General features: G+C 40.2%; 1 protein-coding gene across 2 annotated transcripts in view; it reads left to right on the top strand.

Moving 5' to 3' along the window:
- LOC117733707 (chemokine-like protein TAFA-2) overlaps positions 1 to 15,116 on the top strand; it is a 68,438-nt gene extending 53,322 nt beyond the window's left edge. For both annotated transcript variants that reach the window (XM_034537530.1, XM_034537531.1), the window contains 3 exons: positions 8,151 to 8,300; positions 10,853 to 10,977; positions 14,237 to 15,116. In XM_034537530.1, the coding sequence (XP_034393421.1) occupies positions 8,151 to 8,300; positions 10,853 to 10,977; positions 14,237 to 14,248 (287 nt within the window). In that variant the 3' untranslated portion in view covers positions 14,249 to 15,116. The remainder of the gene's footprint in view (positions 1 to 8,150; positions 8,301 to 10,852; positions 10,978 to 14,236) is intronic.
- Positions 15,117 to 19,351: the final 4,235 nt, after the last annotated feature.

Below are 19,351 nucleotides of genomic sequence, written 5' to 3'. Positions count from 1 at the left end.
AGACTGAAAGGCCGAGAAAGAAAGAGAGAGATACCAGCTTCAGTTGGAGAAACGCAAAGAGGCATGGCTCTGAGCTCCCCCACAACTATATGACTATATGCACATTAGAAAATGTAGGAGGGGATAGAAGATGTAAATACTCCCGTGGCTGGATAGGTTTCTGAATTCAGAGAGAGCGTGGGAGGGGAAAAAGGGAGAACGAAATACAGACGAAGGAGACCTGGACATCCCCCAAGGGCTCGTAAAATGTCACCTCCAGTCCACAGTTAACAATTAACACGGCTTAAAACATGAAGGCCTCATGCACGAGCACAGATGCGCACACATGCTGCCACAGGTTAATGGCAGAGTGGTAATGCTGTGTTAACACATCTGAGCACATTAACAATTTATACTCAATTCACCGCCCTAATATCTCGCCGGAAGCACAGATTAGTATAAATCGTCTGCTGTTAGGGAGCGATGGTGGTTGGGGGTTGCTGCTCTTTCATGACATGCCATGTGTCACCAGGCCCGTCCTGTTGCATGAACTAAAATAGTGTATGATGTAGCAGCACAACTGTGGTGGTGGTGTGGGAGAGATAGTGCTGCATTAAAACTGCATGGAGATCAGTGACAGAGAACCAGAGGCGTGGTTTTGGTGAGTAGGAGACAAACTGGCACAAACAGGTGTCAGTGAAGATGATGGTACAGGGAGGGGTGGGTGGTGCCGGATGGAGCGTTTCACAGATGGAGTTCAGCAGGCAGCTCGTCACATCCTTAATGACACAATTGTCACTTTGTTAAGGTGAAAAAAAGACAGGAACAGTGACAGCGGAGTTAATTCAATTAGCAAGAGGAGTATTTGAGGCTGATTTTGTTTTCTGTGCAAGCTGGGTTTCTAAATTACTTCTGGCAAGGCATATTCTCTGACAGCGATGATCCCCTCAGTGTGGATGTCTACGGCATTTAGTTTTCCCTTTCAGACCAAAATTCCAATGAGCCAGATACCAGTGTTTCTTTCTCTCCCTTTCGCTCCCTTTCTCTCCTTATTTATGTCACATTGTGAGCAGGAACCGCCACAGTAAGGAAACAGTTTCCAATTGTGGTCAGTCACGCCTGCAGGGTCGCTGCGCTGAGGGAAGGTGTGTGATAGGACAGCATGTTTGAATGTGCCGTGTGGAGCGGCCTCCGAGAGGCAGTGCTGTGTCTGTTTTAGTTTTGATTGACTTCCTCAACACTTTTGGTACACAAATGTTGGATATCACATTATTCAGCTACTTCAGCTTTCATTCACATAGTTGCAATTTTGTTGCAGATACTAAAATTAATAATGTTGGTCAATAATACAATTATGTTAACTCTTTTTGTGGTCATTTATTTACTTCCGTTGTACCACTGTTTGCTTCCAGGTTCCTCCTAACCTCCTAACCTAGAACAAATAGCTATTGTTTTAACCATGATCAATGTTTTTATAATGCATCAAATGACAATGTGACAAGGGTCACTCGCAGTAAATACACAATAGAGAATTATTACTCAAATCTGTAGCTCCCCTTGGCTTCACAAGTTTTAGAGTGAGCTTCAGCTCATTGTCTGTCTGTCCAGCTGTAACTTTACTATTTTGGTTTATTCTCACTTCTCTAATAGCATTGTTTTCAGCCACAGCCAGCAGCTATTGTCAATGAAATAACTCTAAAAACCCACTGTACAGCAGCAAAAACACAAACCATCATGTTTTCTGACCTAACCTAAACTTAACCAAACCTTATATTGCAGGAGTTTTTCCTTATTATTAAAATGATCATCTTATTATTCTTTTTTTTTTCAACCTGTATTTGTTACAGTTGTTACAAATACAATATTGTATTTGTTGTTTCTGACATTTGTAAATAGAAAGCCTGCACATATATGCTGACCACCAAAGCAACAGCTTACGTATGATCGATGCTAGCTTTACAAAACATTAAAGATCCATTAAATTGTGTTCACTATTATTACCATGTGATGCAACTTTTCTGTTTTACTGAAAGGACAAGCTGTGTGCAGTGTTCTGTTGTTAGACATGCCTGCCGTGGTAGTTATGTAATATGTTGTCAAAACGTTAATTCATAATGACAAGTCTGAGGAGATAAAGAAGATAAACTTAACTGATAACTTGCTTTGATGGTTTCCAGTGTTGGTCATTTGCAACAGTTCTCTAGGCTGCACAAGTGGAGAATATATACAAGTTAGCCTGTTTTTAAATCTGCAGTTTAATTTGGTTTTGTCGAAATTATATTTATAAGATTAAATGGTTGGTTACATTTTCTTCCAATTACAATCCCAAAAATGTTAAAGCCAAAAGAAAAAGCTTTAAAGGTGAAGCCATATTGCAGTACATTCTTAGCTGTACTGAGCATAGAATCAAACATTACATATAAGTGTGTCATTGCTCTTGACGAGTGTTATTATAACAGAGAGGAGTCAAGCTTCTCTGGGGTTGTCATTGATCAGCCTCGTTATCCAAACAACACACACACATTATAAGAGACGCAGCATAGGATGTACAATGCCAATATTAGTTCATATCCAAAAGTAATTACTTGTGAAAATAGGAAAATAAATGAAGTTCTTCCACCATGATTACTTTTAAGAAAGTCTCCTTGTCTCCTTTACTTGTTATGTATTTTTAACCATTAAAGAATAACTACGTAGCAATGATGGGGCACTAGATGAGAAGAGAGGTGGGATGGAGTTATAGAAATACAGAAAGCTTTCAGGGAGAATAGAAAACAGGGTTGAGGAAAGAAATAGTGTTCGAGTGTGCATGCGTTCCCTTTCTCTCAATGCTAATTTACTTGGCAGGCTCTTAAAAAGAATTTTAATTTGCTCTGTGTTTACGATTCATAACGAATGGTGCCATCTCAGAGGCCAATGTAATCTAATTATTAACACAAATGCATGGACGTACATGCACTGATAAGCACACACACGCACACACACACACACACACACACACACACACACCGAGAATCGTACATTGTAATCTAATTAATTTGGCAGTCTGAAGTGAATGTCCATTCCAAAATATGCTCTTTGTGAAAAGAACACGATGGGCCTTGGGGACATACTTAAATATTTATACATACTAAATATGTGATTAATATAGTGCATCTATATACATGTAGTCATTTGAAGCAACATTTTCACTGTGTCACTTATTTAGGGCTGGGCCACAAGTTCAGGTAATCTTTTACGACATATTGTATATTTTCACTCGCCCAACATGGCAGGCGTTTTTTAAAATATACAATCAAACAACAAAAATGCCTAAACAAATAATAACTTAAATGGTTGAATTAGTTAATTATATTGAAGCATATTCAGTTCTTATCTTCAAAAGTAGGAATTCATTCTCAGAGCATCCAGCACCTGAAAATAAACAAAAACCAGAGGACACAATTATCTCACTGATGAGTGCCAATACTTTCATCAGACCCGATGAAGGATTGTCAGCTCCTGGAGCTGCTTCGCCAATGTACTCTCTTGGCGTTGAGTGTGCATCTGCAGAGATGGATTGTGTTTTTTTTTATCAAAAAGATACAATCAGTACAGAATGCATTCATTCTCTACAACCCCATGACACTGCCACCTCCACAATAGCTGCTTTTATTTCCATAGCAGTTATGTGAGGTACTGGCTGCTTTGTACGCTCATAATGAAGCAAAGTATTAAATGATGAGGAATCCAAACATGACAGCGCATTCATTCTCATGAACGCTGCTCCAGCAGAACACATGACCAAAACATTTCTCCACACAGAGTGCCAATAACTTACACATTGACATCAGTCTCAGCTTCCACCTGCCTAACTGCCCATAGACATGAATCACACAAATGAATAAAGATAGCATTATTTTAATCTGACTCTTTATGGCTTTTAAATATTTTTTGGATGAAATAGATCAATGGATTATTCTCATTCATAGAGTAATTTGTCAATATGTGTGATGCTCAGGTGATGTTCTTCTTAGCTGCACAGCTGTTTCTTCTGCTATGTGTGTTGCAAAAAACTCTTTCTCGGTACCATGAGCCGTCAGTTTGAGTGTGAACAACTCCCGGAGGCTTGACACACAGAATATATTTAGGATTGTCGTCCTTATTGTCCGATCCAACTGGAGGGAGAAAACACAACAAGGAGAGGAGCAGGCTGCTGGCAGAGCTGTTAGGCATAAGCTTTGTACCCGGTCAGACCAGAAAGCAAAATCCATCGGCACATTCTCGCCAAATATGTGGAACTGTCAGCTTGTTACTTGCATACTGCCCAGTCTCTACCAATGGTTGTGGCTACTTATGGATATGAAAAGTAAAGTTCTAGTGGTGAGGCTCATTTGGCAGAGGAGGGTTGTAGAAAGTAAAGGTGGATGGCGCAACATGTGTGTGTGTGTGTGTGTGTGTGTGTGTGTGTGTTTATTGGTGTGTGGGAGAGAGAGTATCTGTCCCTGGGAGAGAGAGAGGGCCCCAGTGGTGGGAATGACATTTAAAAGAAGTACCCCGCTGGGACCAAGAGAGCTATCTCGGAGCTTTGTGTGTGTCAGCAAAACCTTACACACACGCATGCAAGCAAACACACACACACACACACACACACACTGGGCAATCTGTCCATCTGTTAGTCTGACAGTAGCGCGTCATCTTTAGCAAATGGGGTTAACTGCTGTGTTAAGAGAGGCAGGGATAACAAGTCCTCATGCCATGGAGAGAGATGGTAGGGAGCTTAGAGAGGGGGAGAGACATCGACAGAGTGAGAAAGAGACACTGCAAGAGAGGGAGGACACATAGGACGTGTTAAATGTCTTTGATTTAGGGCTTGTGATTGAGGATAATGGTTTGCTTCCCTGCTGAGTTTGCTGTGCAGAGCTAAGAACAAGAGAGAGCGGAGGAAAATAAGGGGTGCTGGAGTGGCTAAGAGAGATTGAAAAAGGAGGGGTCATTTATGAAATCGCAGTAGGATGAGGTGAGCTAGATGGAGAAGATGAGGAGGAGTGGGAGAATAGAGGAGAGCAGAAATGTTTGGATGAAGTGGAAGAGAGATTGAAAAGTAAGATAGGCAGGCACCATTTATGAAATAGAAAGAAGGCTGCAGTCACACCAATTAAAAATTAACTGGATGTTTTTTAAGTGTAGTTTAGCATCATTAGTCTCTCTCTCTCTCTCTGAAGTGTGTAACACCTCTGAGTGTTTACATCTTCTTTTTATTTAACAAGTGCATAAACAAATTCTAAAATAGTGATACAACTAAGTTTGTGAGTGTGTATTCTGTTTGTACATCTCATGTGGTGAGTAATGCCTAATTTAGCTGAGTATTTAGCTGAGAGTTTATTCAAGTCGCAGAGAGACATTCAGGGTTAAGTGTCTTGCTCAAGGACACATCGATGAGGGCAGGGATTGAACCGCCAATCCACTGATTGAAAGACGGACCTGCTAACCACTGACCCACAGTCACCACACGCAGCAGTAACATGTGTAACAGCCGGCGTATTTGGGTGTTTACTTCAACACTACAAACACCAGCAGCCACTCTCTGCACTGCAAGAAGCTGAGGGTATCACATCTTGACCATGGCATGGTGCTGGTAAACATGTCCTTCCTGTTTTTCCACTTTCTCTGGAAGTGAGACTGGTGAAGGGAGGAGTGCTCGTCTGCTTTTTTTGGGTAACTTTTAAACCCCTGATGTCCCACCTCTACTCTCTGTTGTGGTCTTCAATTGTTATTGCAAACCAGAGAGGTCTGAAACAAAAATACTTACAATGCACCGTAAAAAATTATCAACATAATCAACATATTATGATATTATGAAAAAAAGATGAAGAGGGCAAGAGGCAAAATGAGAGGTATTAAACTAAAACTCTAAAAGCCCAATAATAATCTTATGTGTTGGATGACACGCATGGCATACTGTTGATTTGGATATTCTTCCATCTCTGGAGATAGAAATGTCAAAGTGATAAAAAAGGTTCCCCCACTGGGGGAGGATAAATGTAATCAGCTCGCTATATTGTTCAAAATCTAGTTTGCAAGCAGTTTTTGGGGTTAAAAGTGTAACTGTTTGCATGTTAGATTATGACATTTTTCACTGAAAGTATACATGTTGGTTTAAAAGTGGCACAGAGGAAGCCAGAGTATCATCAAAGCAAATACAATTAATTCTGTGGGGGAGAGAAACAAATTTAAATTTCATGGGTACAATCTTGACAATTTGGCCTGAAGTCGGTGTTTTAAGTTGTGTAAAACCAAAATAGACAGAGATCTTGTGGGGATCATAAAAGTGTGAATAGAAAAAAGGGCCACTACGCCGAGGAAACACAGTTCCCCATGTGGCCTGACGAAAGCTGCGGATTTCTTGTATACAAATTAAATGTAATGTCTGATGGTTATGATAAAGCAAAGGTGAGGCGATCATCTTAGTGTAGGATTCATTCTCGGGGACCATTAATATTGACAGCAAATTTAGTGGCAATTTGTGTGATGAGATATCTTTCTGTGGATCAAAGTATTGGACTGATGGACAGACAGATGGACAGATCAATCAGCCATCATCCCAATTCACTGCTCGCGGATCAAAAAGAGAAATAAGAGGACATGAAAGAACGATGAGAGGCAGACACACAGTGGGTGAGATATTAGGCTGTGCTTTTCACTGAGATATTAATTGGACTGGGCTTTGCAGGATTGCTCTTTGTCTTTTTCTCATTAACGGAGCAAATTAAGAACTTTTCAAATCTCTGTTAGCTTGTTAAACATATTCATACTCTGTCTTTCAGTTTGGCTTGCCTCACTTTTAAATACTCTTTGGACGGAGCAGAGTCATTGTTTTCTGCCTCGGTTTCCATTGCCACGCAGTGTGCACCCTTTGTTGTATTATGGGCAGACTCTTTTGTAATGGAAATAGCAGTAACTTCTGACAACTGTGTGAAAAATCCAAAAGCACACACCAGAAGTTGACTTTTGCAACCACACAACACATATACAACAACGCTACACAATGCAAAGGCAAGAATAGCTGTAATAGTGTACATGTAGTGTACATCGTAACAAATGGGCGTGCACGCACATACAGACACACACACACTGTATTCTTACACACAGTGCTCTTGACAAGGTGTATTGTTTGTCCTTGACATTTTAACGTATTTGATGAAAGGCGAGTATGAAAGGGCAATGTGTTGACATCATCGCAAATCTTCAAAAATGATTTCTTTGTTCCTTCTCTCTTCGTTGACTCAAGGGACTTGTGTGCTCGGATGGACTTGTTGTTAATTAACCACACAGCTGTGTGATTGAAGTTTGTGTATATAAATGTGGACACAAAGAGGTAGCTATAGAAGAAGTGAAGGGGCTTCCCCCATCTACCCTTTATTAGTATTAAAGCTAATTCTCTCTTGGAATTGCTATACCGTACAATCAAATCACTATATTCGATACAAACATTGGTTGTTTTTCTCTCATTCAATTACATAGTTACCATTTTATTCCCTGTGTATTAAAGAAGGGCCACAAGAGACTTTACTTGCATTTTCCATACAGATCCTCTTAGTGAAGGAGCAGCTGTGGCTCAGCAGCCACGCTGTAGGAAACTGGAGCTTCCAGATTTGCTATATTTGATTGTGGCCATGTGCAAGGGCCATGTGCAAGTGTTTGTAAGCCAAAGATGTATTTAAAGACTCCTAATTTGATAGTTCTAATTACAAACTGCTGTTGTGTGGCTTATGGATATCTGATAATGGTCTCATAATCATGATTTGCTCTTTCTGTTTTATTATTCAGTCTGACATGTTCATGTTGCCATTTTTCGTTTGACAAAGGGATGGTTGTTTCGTCTGAGGCCTTTGGCCATAATTTACACACATTTCCTGTCAAAGTACATGTAAGTGTTATTATTTATGGAGATTTAAGTATTACAACCTGAACAGCTGCATTGGTACTATTTGAAACACTGAACAAAGGGAGACTTGGGCAGCGATTTATTGGTCTGCAACCATGCTAATCTGGTACCAAAATGTCTGTCCTTCTCTCTCTGTCTGCACACTTAGTTTTCATTTGTGCTACACGATCACTTGTTTCATTAAACACTAGTGTGAATTAGCCTGGTATATTGAGCACAGTGTCTCTTTCTCTCTGAATTCCAGTGCACGTGAAGGCAGGGACGTGTGAGGTGATCGCTGCTCATCGCTGCTGCAACAAGAACAAGATCGAGGAGAGATCTCAGACTGTCAAATGTTCCTGCTTCCCTGGACAGGTCGCTGGCACCACCCGGGCCATGCCCTCCTGTGTCGATGGTATGTACTTATTATTCTGTGTACGTATTTGCACGCTCCCGCATCAGAACCACAACTGGTTTTAGTGGTGTGATAAAAGGCCTTTTAAAAATGTTTTCATGTTGATTCATACATTTTCAAGGTATGATGATGGAGTATTGTGTTAATTCAGACTTTTAATACCAAATTCAGGAGGATAACCTTAACCCAGGTAAACAAGTTAGCAGCATTTTAGATACACAAGATAACGACAGACAAAAAAAAAGATGCTCTATGGAACAGAATCAGACAAACCTAACTCCCACTTTCCTGTCCAATGTTGTTGTTGAAGAATTACAAAGATAACAGATGGTTACATTGCACACACAAACAATTCAAAAATAATGTATTGCACAGTAATGATGAAATAAACAGAAATCTGAACTATTCTGAACAGTACAAATAATGTGTGCTTCACAAACAAGCAAATAACTTCAATGACATACACATTTAATATAACAAATTCTAAAATAATGGAATGACTTCTTAACTGAGAGGCAGAAAATAGAAAATGCTCCCAATGAGTAAACTCAGGTGTTCCTGCTATTATATTGAACACTTCAGTCAATGTTATGTGAACATAAACAGACTCCCAACATGAACACTGCAGAAAATATTAACATCTCCAGGAACTGTTTGTTGACAGTGAATGAAAGGTCTATTCTGCAGACCCAAATGTGTATCTGTGCTTCTAGACAGAATTACGCATCATATTTTACATACATAAATGTAGTAGAGTTGAAGTATAAGGTAGTACAAAGGTAAATTACAAGTACTTGAGTAAATGTACTCATTTGTATTCCATCACTGTTTAATGTTAGTAGTATGATGGAATACATTCTAACAAAATACAACTTGAATATATTGTAAGTGCTAACAACTCTATCCACTTAAAAAGGGTTTACAAACCATAACACTCTTAAATTGCCTGAGGATACGACATCGATATTGAGCTGACACATTCTGACAGACCACATAATGATGACTTGATGATAGTCGCCTGAGCTTTGTATACTGGGACTTCTCTGCTCAAAGCGGTTATCTGCAATATCTCATTACTAAGAAACACCCTGAATATTCCTCAGACGCTACTGCAAAGTTGGACTGTTCAAGAAAAGTATCTCAAAGTGTCTCTAATCTTGTGAGAATTATGTCAGTGAGTACAGGCTGTTTTCTGCCTAACTAATTAGTTTCTGAGTCGGAGTGACAATTACTGAAATCCTTACATGCAAAATGTGTTATTACTTGGTAACCGACTGTGGTAAAATGCAAAGAGTGACAGATAAATAAAGGATAATAATAAGAACATTGTTCATATGTTTGCAGTCGGTCAGCTTTTACTGAGGTTGTGTGTCTTTTGCTACTTTTTTCTTTGTGATGATATTTAATCACCTTGTTTTTATTGTGTCTGGGCTTTCTCACCCTTTTGTCTTTCCTAAAGAAACTTCATCAATTATTTTTTATCTAATTTGACATTTTGAGAACAAATATACTCTAAACCCTCAAAGATTAATTTATATCTCAGCTGTCTCATGCATATATTGCCTCCAGTATTTGTCTGGGTAAAAAATGTAAATGGTCCCTTCCATGCCGATTAAACCTACAAGAATCTAGTGCCCATGCATACTGTAATAACTGTATTAAAAAGCATAATGAGACAACGTGCAATGGAATCAGATTGAGCAAATAAATCATGGATGGAGCATGTGATTTAAATTGAAGCTGCCGCTCCACTGAAAAGACAAAACATTCAGATGAAAACAGAGATGCTATATTTCCCTCAAGTTTTACACATAATTTCCATTTGTTTGAGTTTTGACTGGCGCTATTTTAATTACATCTTCTCATTGCAGCCTAGTCTTCTGCAATGGTTAATTTAGTATTTTTCTTGCCAATATGGCAGAAAACACTGTTTTCAGCCTCTTAAATAGGGAGATTTCCTGCTCGTCACTGTTGTATATTAAATTAAGCATACATCGATAGTAGATATCTTTATAATACCGACTCAAATAGCTGGGTCCACTATCAGTGACAATATGCCAACCTATTATCAGATACCATTATTCTAATAAATTACAATTCCGTACATTTGTATTTATTTGTTATTTTTGTTGCATAGAATTAGGAAAGACATTTTTAAAACAAGCCTGATGTTGCCTTACACATCTACAAGAATAATGCTCATCTCATCCACAGAGTTGGACATGCAGTTTATTAATTAAACACTGAAAGCAGATTGGTACTCAGAATCGGCGAATACCCAAAGTCCAGGTATCACTTTCAGTACCGGGGTTAAAGAAGTCTGATTGGTGCACCACTATATTAAATTGAAATCAATCATGAAAATTGATTGCAGCTCTACCAACTGTTTATCTTGATGCAGCCAACTACTAATATATGCAGCGGTAATGGATGAAAACACATTACTTCACAGTTTGTTGAAATTCCCAAATACACTGTCAAACACACAACACACTGAATGAAAAGCCACACAAATACCGAGTACGGTCCTCCCTCTTCTCTCTTTCCCCCAGCCTCCATTGTAGCTCAGAAGTGGTGGTGTCAGATGCACCCTTGTATGGATGGTGAAGAGTGTAAGGTTCTCCCAGACCTCACAGGATGGAGCTGCAGCACAGGCAACAAAGTCAAGACCACAAAGGTTGGTGTTCACACAATCTCTCGCTCTGTAATATCTCAAATTCTCTCTCTGACACACAAACACTCTTCTCATCCCTCTCCCATATACATGCATGCACATACAAGGGCAGACCCACCACCAAGTGACCCACTTCCACCTGTTGTCGTGAATCTTGTCTCCATCCCCTACTCTTCTCTTTTCCCTCCATATCGTTCTGTTTCTCACCCAATTTATCTCTCTTTACTTTCTCATCCTGCCCATCTTGGATCTAACATCACATAGTCTCTGAAGAGAAACCAGGCCAACAGGAACAAGGAAAATAGCACACAAACACACACACACACACACACGCACACAAACACACACACACACACACACGCAGAGGGAACATCACAATTCCCTTCACTCCCACTTGCCCTGCTTCCTGGCGTCTGACTGGCATGCCATCTGACTTGATGCAAAAACAACTCACCAAGCGGATACACTACAGTGGTAATTGTCCTTGGATGGTTTTTACGCTCCTGTTCTCCCATAATACAGTACGGTTTTTGAATGTATTTGTTCTTGTATTTCCTCAATTTTTAGGTACCGTCCATTTGTTTGTGTCTTTCTGTGTGTGTGTGTGTGTGTGTGTGTGTACATTATAGCCTATATCTCTGCTCAGCCCCAGCACCTGTTGGCTTCTCTTCAATGACTTGACCTGAGCAGACTCTTGGCTGCCTGTCATAGGAGGGGATTTGTGCGAACTCACCCCATGTCACTGTATGCTTCTGTTTCTAACCTCCATCCTTCTCATCTTCCATTATTCATGGTGGGTGCAGACCTTTGTTTTCTGCCTAAATAATTGATTGAAGGCGTGGTCAATGGAGGGAGAGTGCATCTCCTTAGGAGAAAGAGGCGGATAAGTAAAGCACAAGACACGCACTCCTCTCTCTTTCCCACTCTCTCTTTCTTGAAAACACTCAGACGTCTCCTATACACCTAGTTGATTAAGGATTCCTTCCCTACTTTTTCATCGACTCACCTCTCACCTAGCAAAGTGGATCAAACACCCTCAAGTTACACTCTTTCCTTCTCAACAACCCCTTCTCATTCCAAAATACTTTTCCGCTGTGCTGGCCCAAGCTCAAATTTGTGTGAGGCTCTTCATAAGTGTTACTGAACTTTCAACGTTCACTTCCCACATCACAGCGAGATAAAGAGACAAAGAGATGGAAATAGAAAAGGACAGAGTGGTCTTGGAGTTTGCAACGGGCATAATTTAAGATAGAGGCACATGAGGGTTGATCAGATATGAAGATGATGTAATTTATGTGCCGTTCTGAAGTCGATTAATATGATCTCTTGCCTTTAGTTTGATCAAACCCAATGTGCGCACTCATAATTTCCTGAACGAGATCAAAGCAAACCAGATTCAGCCAAGCATCGCTTTATCATTGACTCTGTCGTAGTTTGAAAGAAGACAAATATTTGCTATCTCTTCCATTCAGGTCTTTGATCAATGATCTGTGTGAGTGTGTGAGTGTGTGACTGTTGTGTTGGTGTGTTGGTGTGTGTGTGTGTGTGTGTGTGTGTGTGTGTGTGTGTACACACTATCTGAGCGTTTTAGCTGATGTGTTTGCCTGATGATGAAAAGAGTGATTATTTTCTCCTCTGGTGTGGTGTGTTGAGGTCAAGATGCACAGGCATCCAGATCAATAGCATCGAACGCTATATTATAGTCCCATTAACACCCGCTCGTAAATTGAAATTGACGATAGAGTGAGAGAGAACGAGGATGAGAGAGAGAGAGAGAGAGATAAGCAAAAAGGAAGAAAGAGAGGCAGGGGGAGAGATGGATGAGAAAGAAAAAATAATACATGGAGGCAGAGGTGAAAGGAAGACTATTGGAACTGGTCAGCTGACAAGGAGCTTATGCTTGTGTCTCTGGGAACACAGAGCAGGCAAGGGCACAAAAGAGGGGTTGGCACTCTCCATCCTTTCCTCCATCCATTCCTGGCTGGGAGCAGAGGAAAGGAGGAGAGTAGGAGGGCAGAGGGAGGAGAGAGGGAGGGGATGGAAGACTCGATCAATGGCAAATAATATCATATGGATGAGCAGACAGACACGGCATGGGCTGCCGAGCCACTGAGCTGTCATACACTGCAAGGCAGTTGTGTGTGTGCATTTGCGTACAGTTGATGCACATGCAATAAATAACCTGGTGGGACTGTAGGGGACATCTGCCTGTTGGCCATCTGAGCAGCCACGGATAAGCAAGAGAAACCGTGGCACTTGTGGGCCTGGAAAGACTTATAGATCTGACACTGCTTGTGTATTTTGTAAGTTGAGATCTAACTACCTACATCGGCTTTCTAATTGGGCACAGAAACTGCCACCAACAGGCATATTTAAACAGACAAGGGGATGAACACCTAAAGGGACTTTGAAACACCTTAAAGCATGGAAGCCACAGAGAGGTGCGTGTGTTTAGTGAACTGGCGTGACAACAAACAGCAGCAGTCTCTTTGATCAGGCTCAAGAGTAGATTCCTGAAGGCAATGGGATCGGGCCCAGGAAAGGTGGCCTGGAGCCATTGAGGCAGATACAGTACAGTTTCAGCTATACCATCTTGGAGATAATGCTCCTCTGAGCTCTCTCGGTGATGGCTGGCCTTCACACTTTGTTAGCTGGCACCTGTGTCGGACAAAAGACTGAGTCCCTCAACAGAAAATACACAGCATGTGTTGGAGCTGAGAGGGAAAGCCATTGGGAAACACAGTAAGAAAGAAACGCATGCAGAAAAAAAAAGTATAAACTTGGGGAGACTGGTCTATTACACGCCCAAGCACTGGCAGTTGCACAGCAATTTGTTTGGTCGAAGGCCGGTTGGAAATGTCTCCTAATAGCTTGAAATAAACCAAAAGTGAGTCCATGAGCAAAGAAAATGGAAAGATGGATATACGAGATAAAGGGACCATGTGATTACAGCAGCCGTCTCAACAAACAGACAAAATTACATGGCAGTGGGCCAGGTGCTGAGAGGGAGACATTGTGGGCCATAATTCAAGCTATGTCTAATTCAGTCTCCTGCCAGAAGAGAAAGGACAATGTGCTAGCCACGATGTCGGTGCTTCACCAACATGAATCACTTCCCATCATTTCTAAATAGCCGGCCGTGCAGCATGGCGCTGCATCATTTCATATGTTCTACCAAAATTGGCTTTCTGTTTCAGGCTTCATCCTAACTTGTTTTTTAAGACTATTTTGATCGACCCACTTTCTTTTCTCCCTGTTTCAGGTGACCCGATAGTCCTGCCTGTCTCAAGGAGAGCAGAAATGGCGTTGGAGATCCTTAAATAGCACAATGGACCTATTAGTGGTGAGGAAACACACTCGGAGAGACTTCTATGACGAACCAGTAATTGTTTCATTTTTCTGAGGATATCCAAGATGTGGAGGCTGAAGAGACAGGACTCTAACACCGTCTTTCATCAACTTAAACACTACTGAGTGTCCTTGGTCCTTTCCTGCACAGGACCGCATCACCCACAATCCTTTATTTCTTCTACAAACAACAACTTCAACCAAGTGAACTATGACCTAAGCAGCACTTGATTAAATGACAAAAAAAAAAACTTTCCAACAATCTGTATTCTTCATCTCTCTTCTATGGCTTAGTTGTGTTCCATACGCATACTGGGAATGAAGGGGATCTGGACTATAGATGGCTATCCTGCATTATAAACGTCACTACAAAAAATGGGGGATGGAATCCAAAATGTCTGCCTCATCTAGTCGGGATGACACGTTTAAATTTAACTGTGCCACATATGACACACCTGATACTGTCAAAATGTTTCTCAGATCTGAAACTAAACTTTTTTTTTCAGATCTCACATCCATCAGAATATTTTACCTTAAATAGTTTGTGGCTTCCCACATGCCATTTTTTAAAATGGGGAGACAGTTTGTCGGTCTTCTTTTTTCTTTTGTTTTTTGACAAAGGACGAAATCCTTTCAGGGTGAGGTTAGACTAATACCAAGTAGATGTTATGAAATATTGAAACATGTAAACGTGTAAAAAAATGGTCCATTGAATCAACGGGGCTAAAAATAAAGTGACGCTCTAATGGTTTTAATATCTGTGTTTTTAAACGCCTGTTAACCGCTATTGAGTACATGTGTCAGTATTATATGAAATGAATAAAACCTTTCAAAAGAAAATATAAATATCTGCATTTTGTTTTTGCCCTGAAAATTAATGTTTGTGAAGATTCAACCAAACCATTGGATGCTTGGAGCTATGAGCATTCTTGATAACATCAGTGTGAGTTTTTTTCCAAGAAACCTTGAGGCATCAAGGAACTCAAAATCATGAATTGTAACTACTAGTGTTATCGTGTTGGCTCCAAGAAATGTCATCAACAACTGGTAATTGCTTTCCTGTCATTGTTTTTTATTAAACTCATCTTTAGTTCCTGCTTCAAACAAACAGCTCTGAACACTGTCCACTGTTCTGTAACAGACGGAAAAAGCTGTAAATATTGAATGCTGTTCTTCCTTGGACATTTAAGGGACTATTACAGGACAAACTCATGAGTTCTGAAACGTTGTCACATTACATCAAATATATATGGTTCCTTGTCAGAACACATTTCCTTACATGAACTTCAACTGGACCACTGGTTGAAGTCACTGACACAAGTATAATAGATCAACAGCAAATGATCACAGGAAAGATACTACTAGTCAAACAAACTTTGTACTTACTTCCAATCCGGTTACTCTCTCTGTAAGTCATTGTCAAGTCAACCCAGGTGAGACAAGTACTGTCATTAAGTATTGCATATAATATGATGTTGATGTTGGTTTGAATATAACCATTCAGAAACAGTGTAAAAAATTTAATTATAAACACAGGATTAATTGTACTGTAAACATGCACGTGCCAGTAATAGATGCTGATGCTGACTGGCAGGATGCCACTGTTGGAAAGTTGATGAGGGCTCAGGCTAAGAAAGTTGCAAACATAATGTTGGGTTTTAAGCGGTGGGCATCTATCTCTTTTCTCCATGACACACACACACACACACACACACACGCACGCACTCACACACACACTCTATCTGTGTAGTGTTGCATTAAAGCTGCCTTTCTCTAAAACGCTTTTCTGATTTGGCTAATCTCCCAGTGGATCCTTCCACTGAGCCTCAGTCATTCTGCATGTGTTTCATGGCCTGGGCTCTTTCTGAGACTCAACGCGTCGTTAGTGCATGTCATTAAAAGATTACAGAGAATAAACCCTCATACTGATTCTCACATATACACGCAAAAGAGGAGAGAAAGAGAAACTGAGCATGGAACAGACTGCTATAATTACAGAGAGAGAAACGTATAAGAGGGTTTTCACATCAGAATGTGATTTTTGTATTCTTGTTAACTTATCTCAAGGTGTTTCTCAAGTTGTGCGTGAATCCAATCACGAGTCAACCATATGAGGCTCTTTGAAACTTAATACCTTCCCACTTCAACAGAAAATATCAAACACTGGTGCTGAAACGAGGTATCAGGTGAAGCTCGAACAGTCTCTGATCTGTCTGGCAGTTCTGATCATCAACAGAGGGAGATGCACACAATCAAGCCAACTGACCAATTTTTCATTACCTTAAACACTACACAAGAGGAAAGCTTAAACTATTGTTGTATGATGTAGAAACAAATCATAATCTCAACCCCAAAAAAAATTAGTGTCTCAGGGAGGAGCGAGAACCAGCCACTGAGCTCAAAGTTGTTGTCTTTAAAGAGTGCATTGAACACGGGGCCCATGTGCTGCCAGTGTTGGTGATGAGCTCAGGTGTTTCCGCTCAACTGATGACCCTCTGCCACGCCCACCTCCAATACATGCAAAGACAGCCGCCACACAAACATAGTAACAGGCAGACAGGGTCGTAACACTACTGCTAAAAGCACCAATCAAGTTATTTGTGGCTTTACGCTGAACATCCAAATGATGCTGAGATTAGTCCGTATGCTCTCTGGTTAACGGCTTTAATGCCACAGCAGATGCTTGATCCGGCCAAATGACGAGATAGGCTATCATTGATGCCGACACGTCACAACTGGGATGATGTTTGAAGGAAGGTGACACATCAAGGGGTGAATGGCACCCTAGAACATCCTTGACCCCTTTCTGTATGTTTCATACAGAGCTGAAAGGAAAACAGAACTTCTATGTTAGTGAATTCAATGACTTTTTGACAACCAAGTTACGTTTACTTAAGTATCTGCACTGGCACGCAGTGATGACAGGACGTGTTTCAGAGTGTCACTTTTCCAGGCCTTGCAGTAGAGTAAGTAACAGAGACCCTCCTTGACCAATGTTGGAGTCATATCATTCCCAAAAATGGGTATAACTATAAATGAGCCAGGGCAAACCAGGGTAAGCATCTTTATTTCAAGTGAAGCAGAATTGTTACCCCACAATAATACATTCAGTTAAAGCCTGGTGAGAATGACATGCATTTCACAGAGCACAACATTTACAGAACACAAGACGGGTTTCTTTTCCATTGCTGCTCTCACCTTCCAGAATTACCAAGTTAAAGCACCAAAGGACCAAACAATAAATGTTTTTTCAACCAAATGTTGTCATTTCTAATGTAAAAAGGCTAGTTGATAATTTACTTATTTAGTTAGTGGGCAAAGCATCCAGCTTTCAGGATCTACTCACCCTTAAAAGTAAAGTGGACTTTCCCCCACCCATGTATTTATATAATTGTGTTGGGTTCTCTGTGCTTTCAAATATTTATGTTGCTCTCCTCCTCTGGGTCGTTTGGAGGAACTGGGCCTCCTGCATCACCTATACTGCCTCATCCAACCACCCTCACACACTCCAGGCCCATCAAAACAAGCTCCTGTTGGCACTGGTTCCTGGCTTCTTCTTTTGCTTTTTTCTTTCTCTGACTTCAGTGGACTTATCTTACTGTATGTACTTTATTATACTGGACTCACTAAACCAAAACTAAACTTAATCCTATAATCCTTTTGTTGAGGATCTATTCATAGATCGTCCCCACTGAGGACATTTTGACTTGTCAATCACAGGTGATTACACATTACTCTGATTCAATAACAGTGGCTACATTTCAGTTAGGTGTGCCTATAAAGCTAATTAAACTTAATTTGGCAAATTATGTTATACATAAGAATGTTGTTATATTTAATTATCATTATGGTCTTACTAATTATAATTACTAAAATCTGCATAATTTGGTAACAATTGAAAAGAATGGCATGTCATTTGGTAAATAAAAACATGTTGATGACTTGACGTGTTTGACAAGCCTGAATATTAGGCCCAATGATTTATTTCAATTGGGATGCATCATGTGCAGCACAGTGCCAGTTTACGCAGATGATAAATTAACAGCTGTAATTGTTCACTTTTCCAATATGAATCAAGCTGTGTTTCCCAAACTGTAATGACACTTAATTATTCTGATTCAGGACAACATTAAAATAAATTTACTCACTTTGACACTGTCACTCAAGTCACAAACAAACAGCATAATTAAGACTCCTGTCTTAATTGGTCAGTGCATTTGATGTTATTTTAAAGTAAGACAGCATGCAGTCAATAAGGCTGGGTAATTTAGTTAATTTAGTTCATAAAAAAAAAAAGTGAAAACCTCCGCCGATACAAATCTATTATTTCATGGTTACTGAGAAAAACATGGCTAACCAAAGCTTTGCAAAGCAATGTCGTCTAATAATATATTACATATTTTCAGTGAGCACAAGTAGTTTTGATTAATGTATAGAGGCTGATGTGTTAGTCCTGTATAAATTTGGTCAAATTGTACCTCAATGCAAATGTCAATGCTTATATGGTGCTTTTGTCCAAATGACACACAGATGCCACCGATGGATGCCATGCAAGGAGCTGGTCTGACCATTGGGATACATTTTGTGTTCAGTGTCTTGCCCACGGACACTTTGACATATGAACAAGAGGAACTGGAGAGGAAACAATCAACCCAGTGATCCTCGTACGCTACAAACACCCTTTGTACTGGCAAAGGGTGTAAAGCAAAGCTAGTGTCTGTTTTGTCTGACTCAAAACCCTACACTTCACAGTCAAATTATAAAGTGAACTGGAAATATGTATCTGGGTTGATGTATTTTTTCCTACCGCAATTTAAAATAATGTATACATTGTCCATGTACACAACTTGAACCTATTAAGGCCCCATGTCACTCACATTACACCAGTCAATAGAACCAGACAGTGAAGGTGTCCAACAAGCCTTAAAAACAAATATATTATTTTGTAATCGTTTTCTCTATTCACTACAGTTCAAGGCACCATCCAGTTTGTGAGTTAGGCAGGCACACAGCTATAACCCTTCTCTCA

This window comes from Cyclopterus lumpus, chromosome 7 (genome assembly GCF_009769545.1).
Source record: "Cyclopterus lumpus isolate fCycLum1 chromosome 7, fCycLum1.pri, whole genome shotgun sequence".
Taxonomy (NCBI): Eukaryota; Metazoa; Chordata; class Actinopteri; order Perciformes; family Cyclopteridae; genus Cyclopterus; species Cyclopterus lumpus.
Note: the sequence above shows the minus strand (reverse complement) of the source record. Positions and strands in the feature narration are given on the sequence as shown.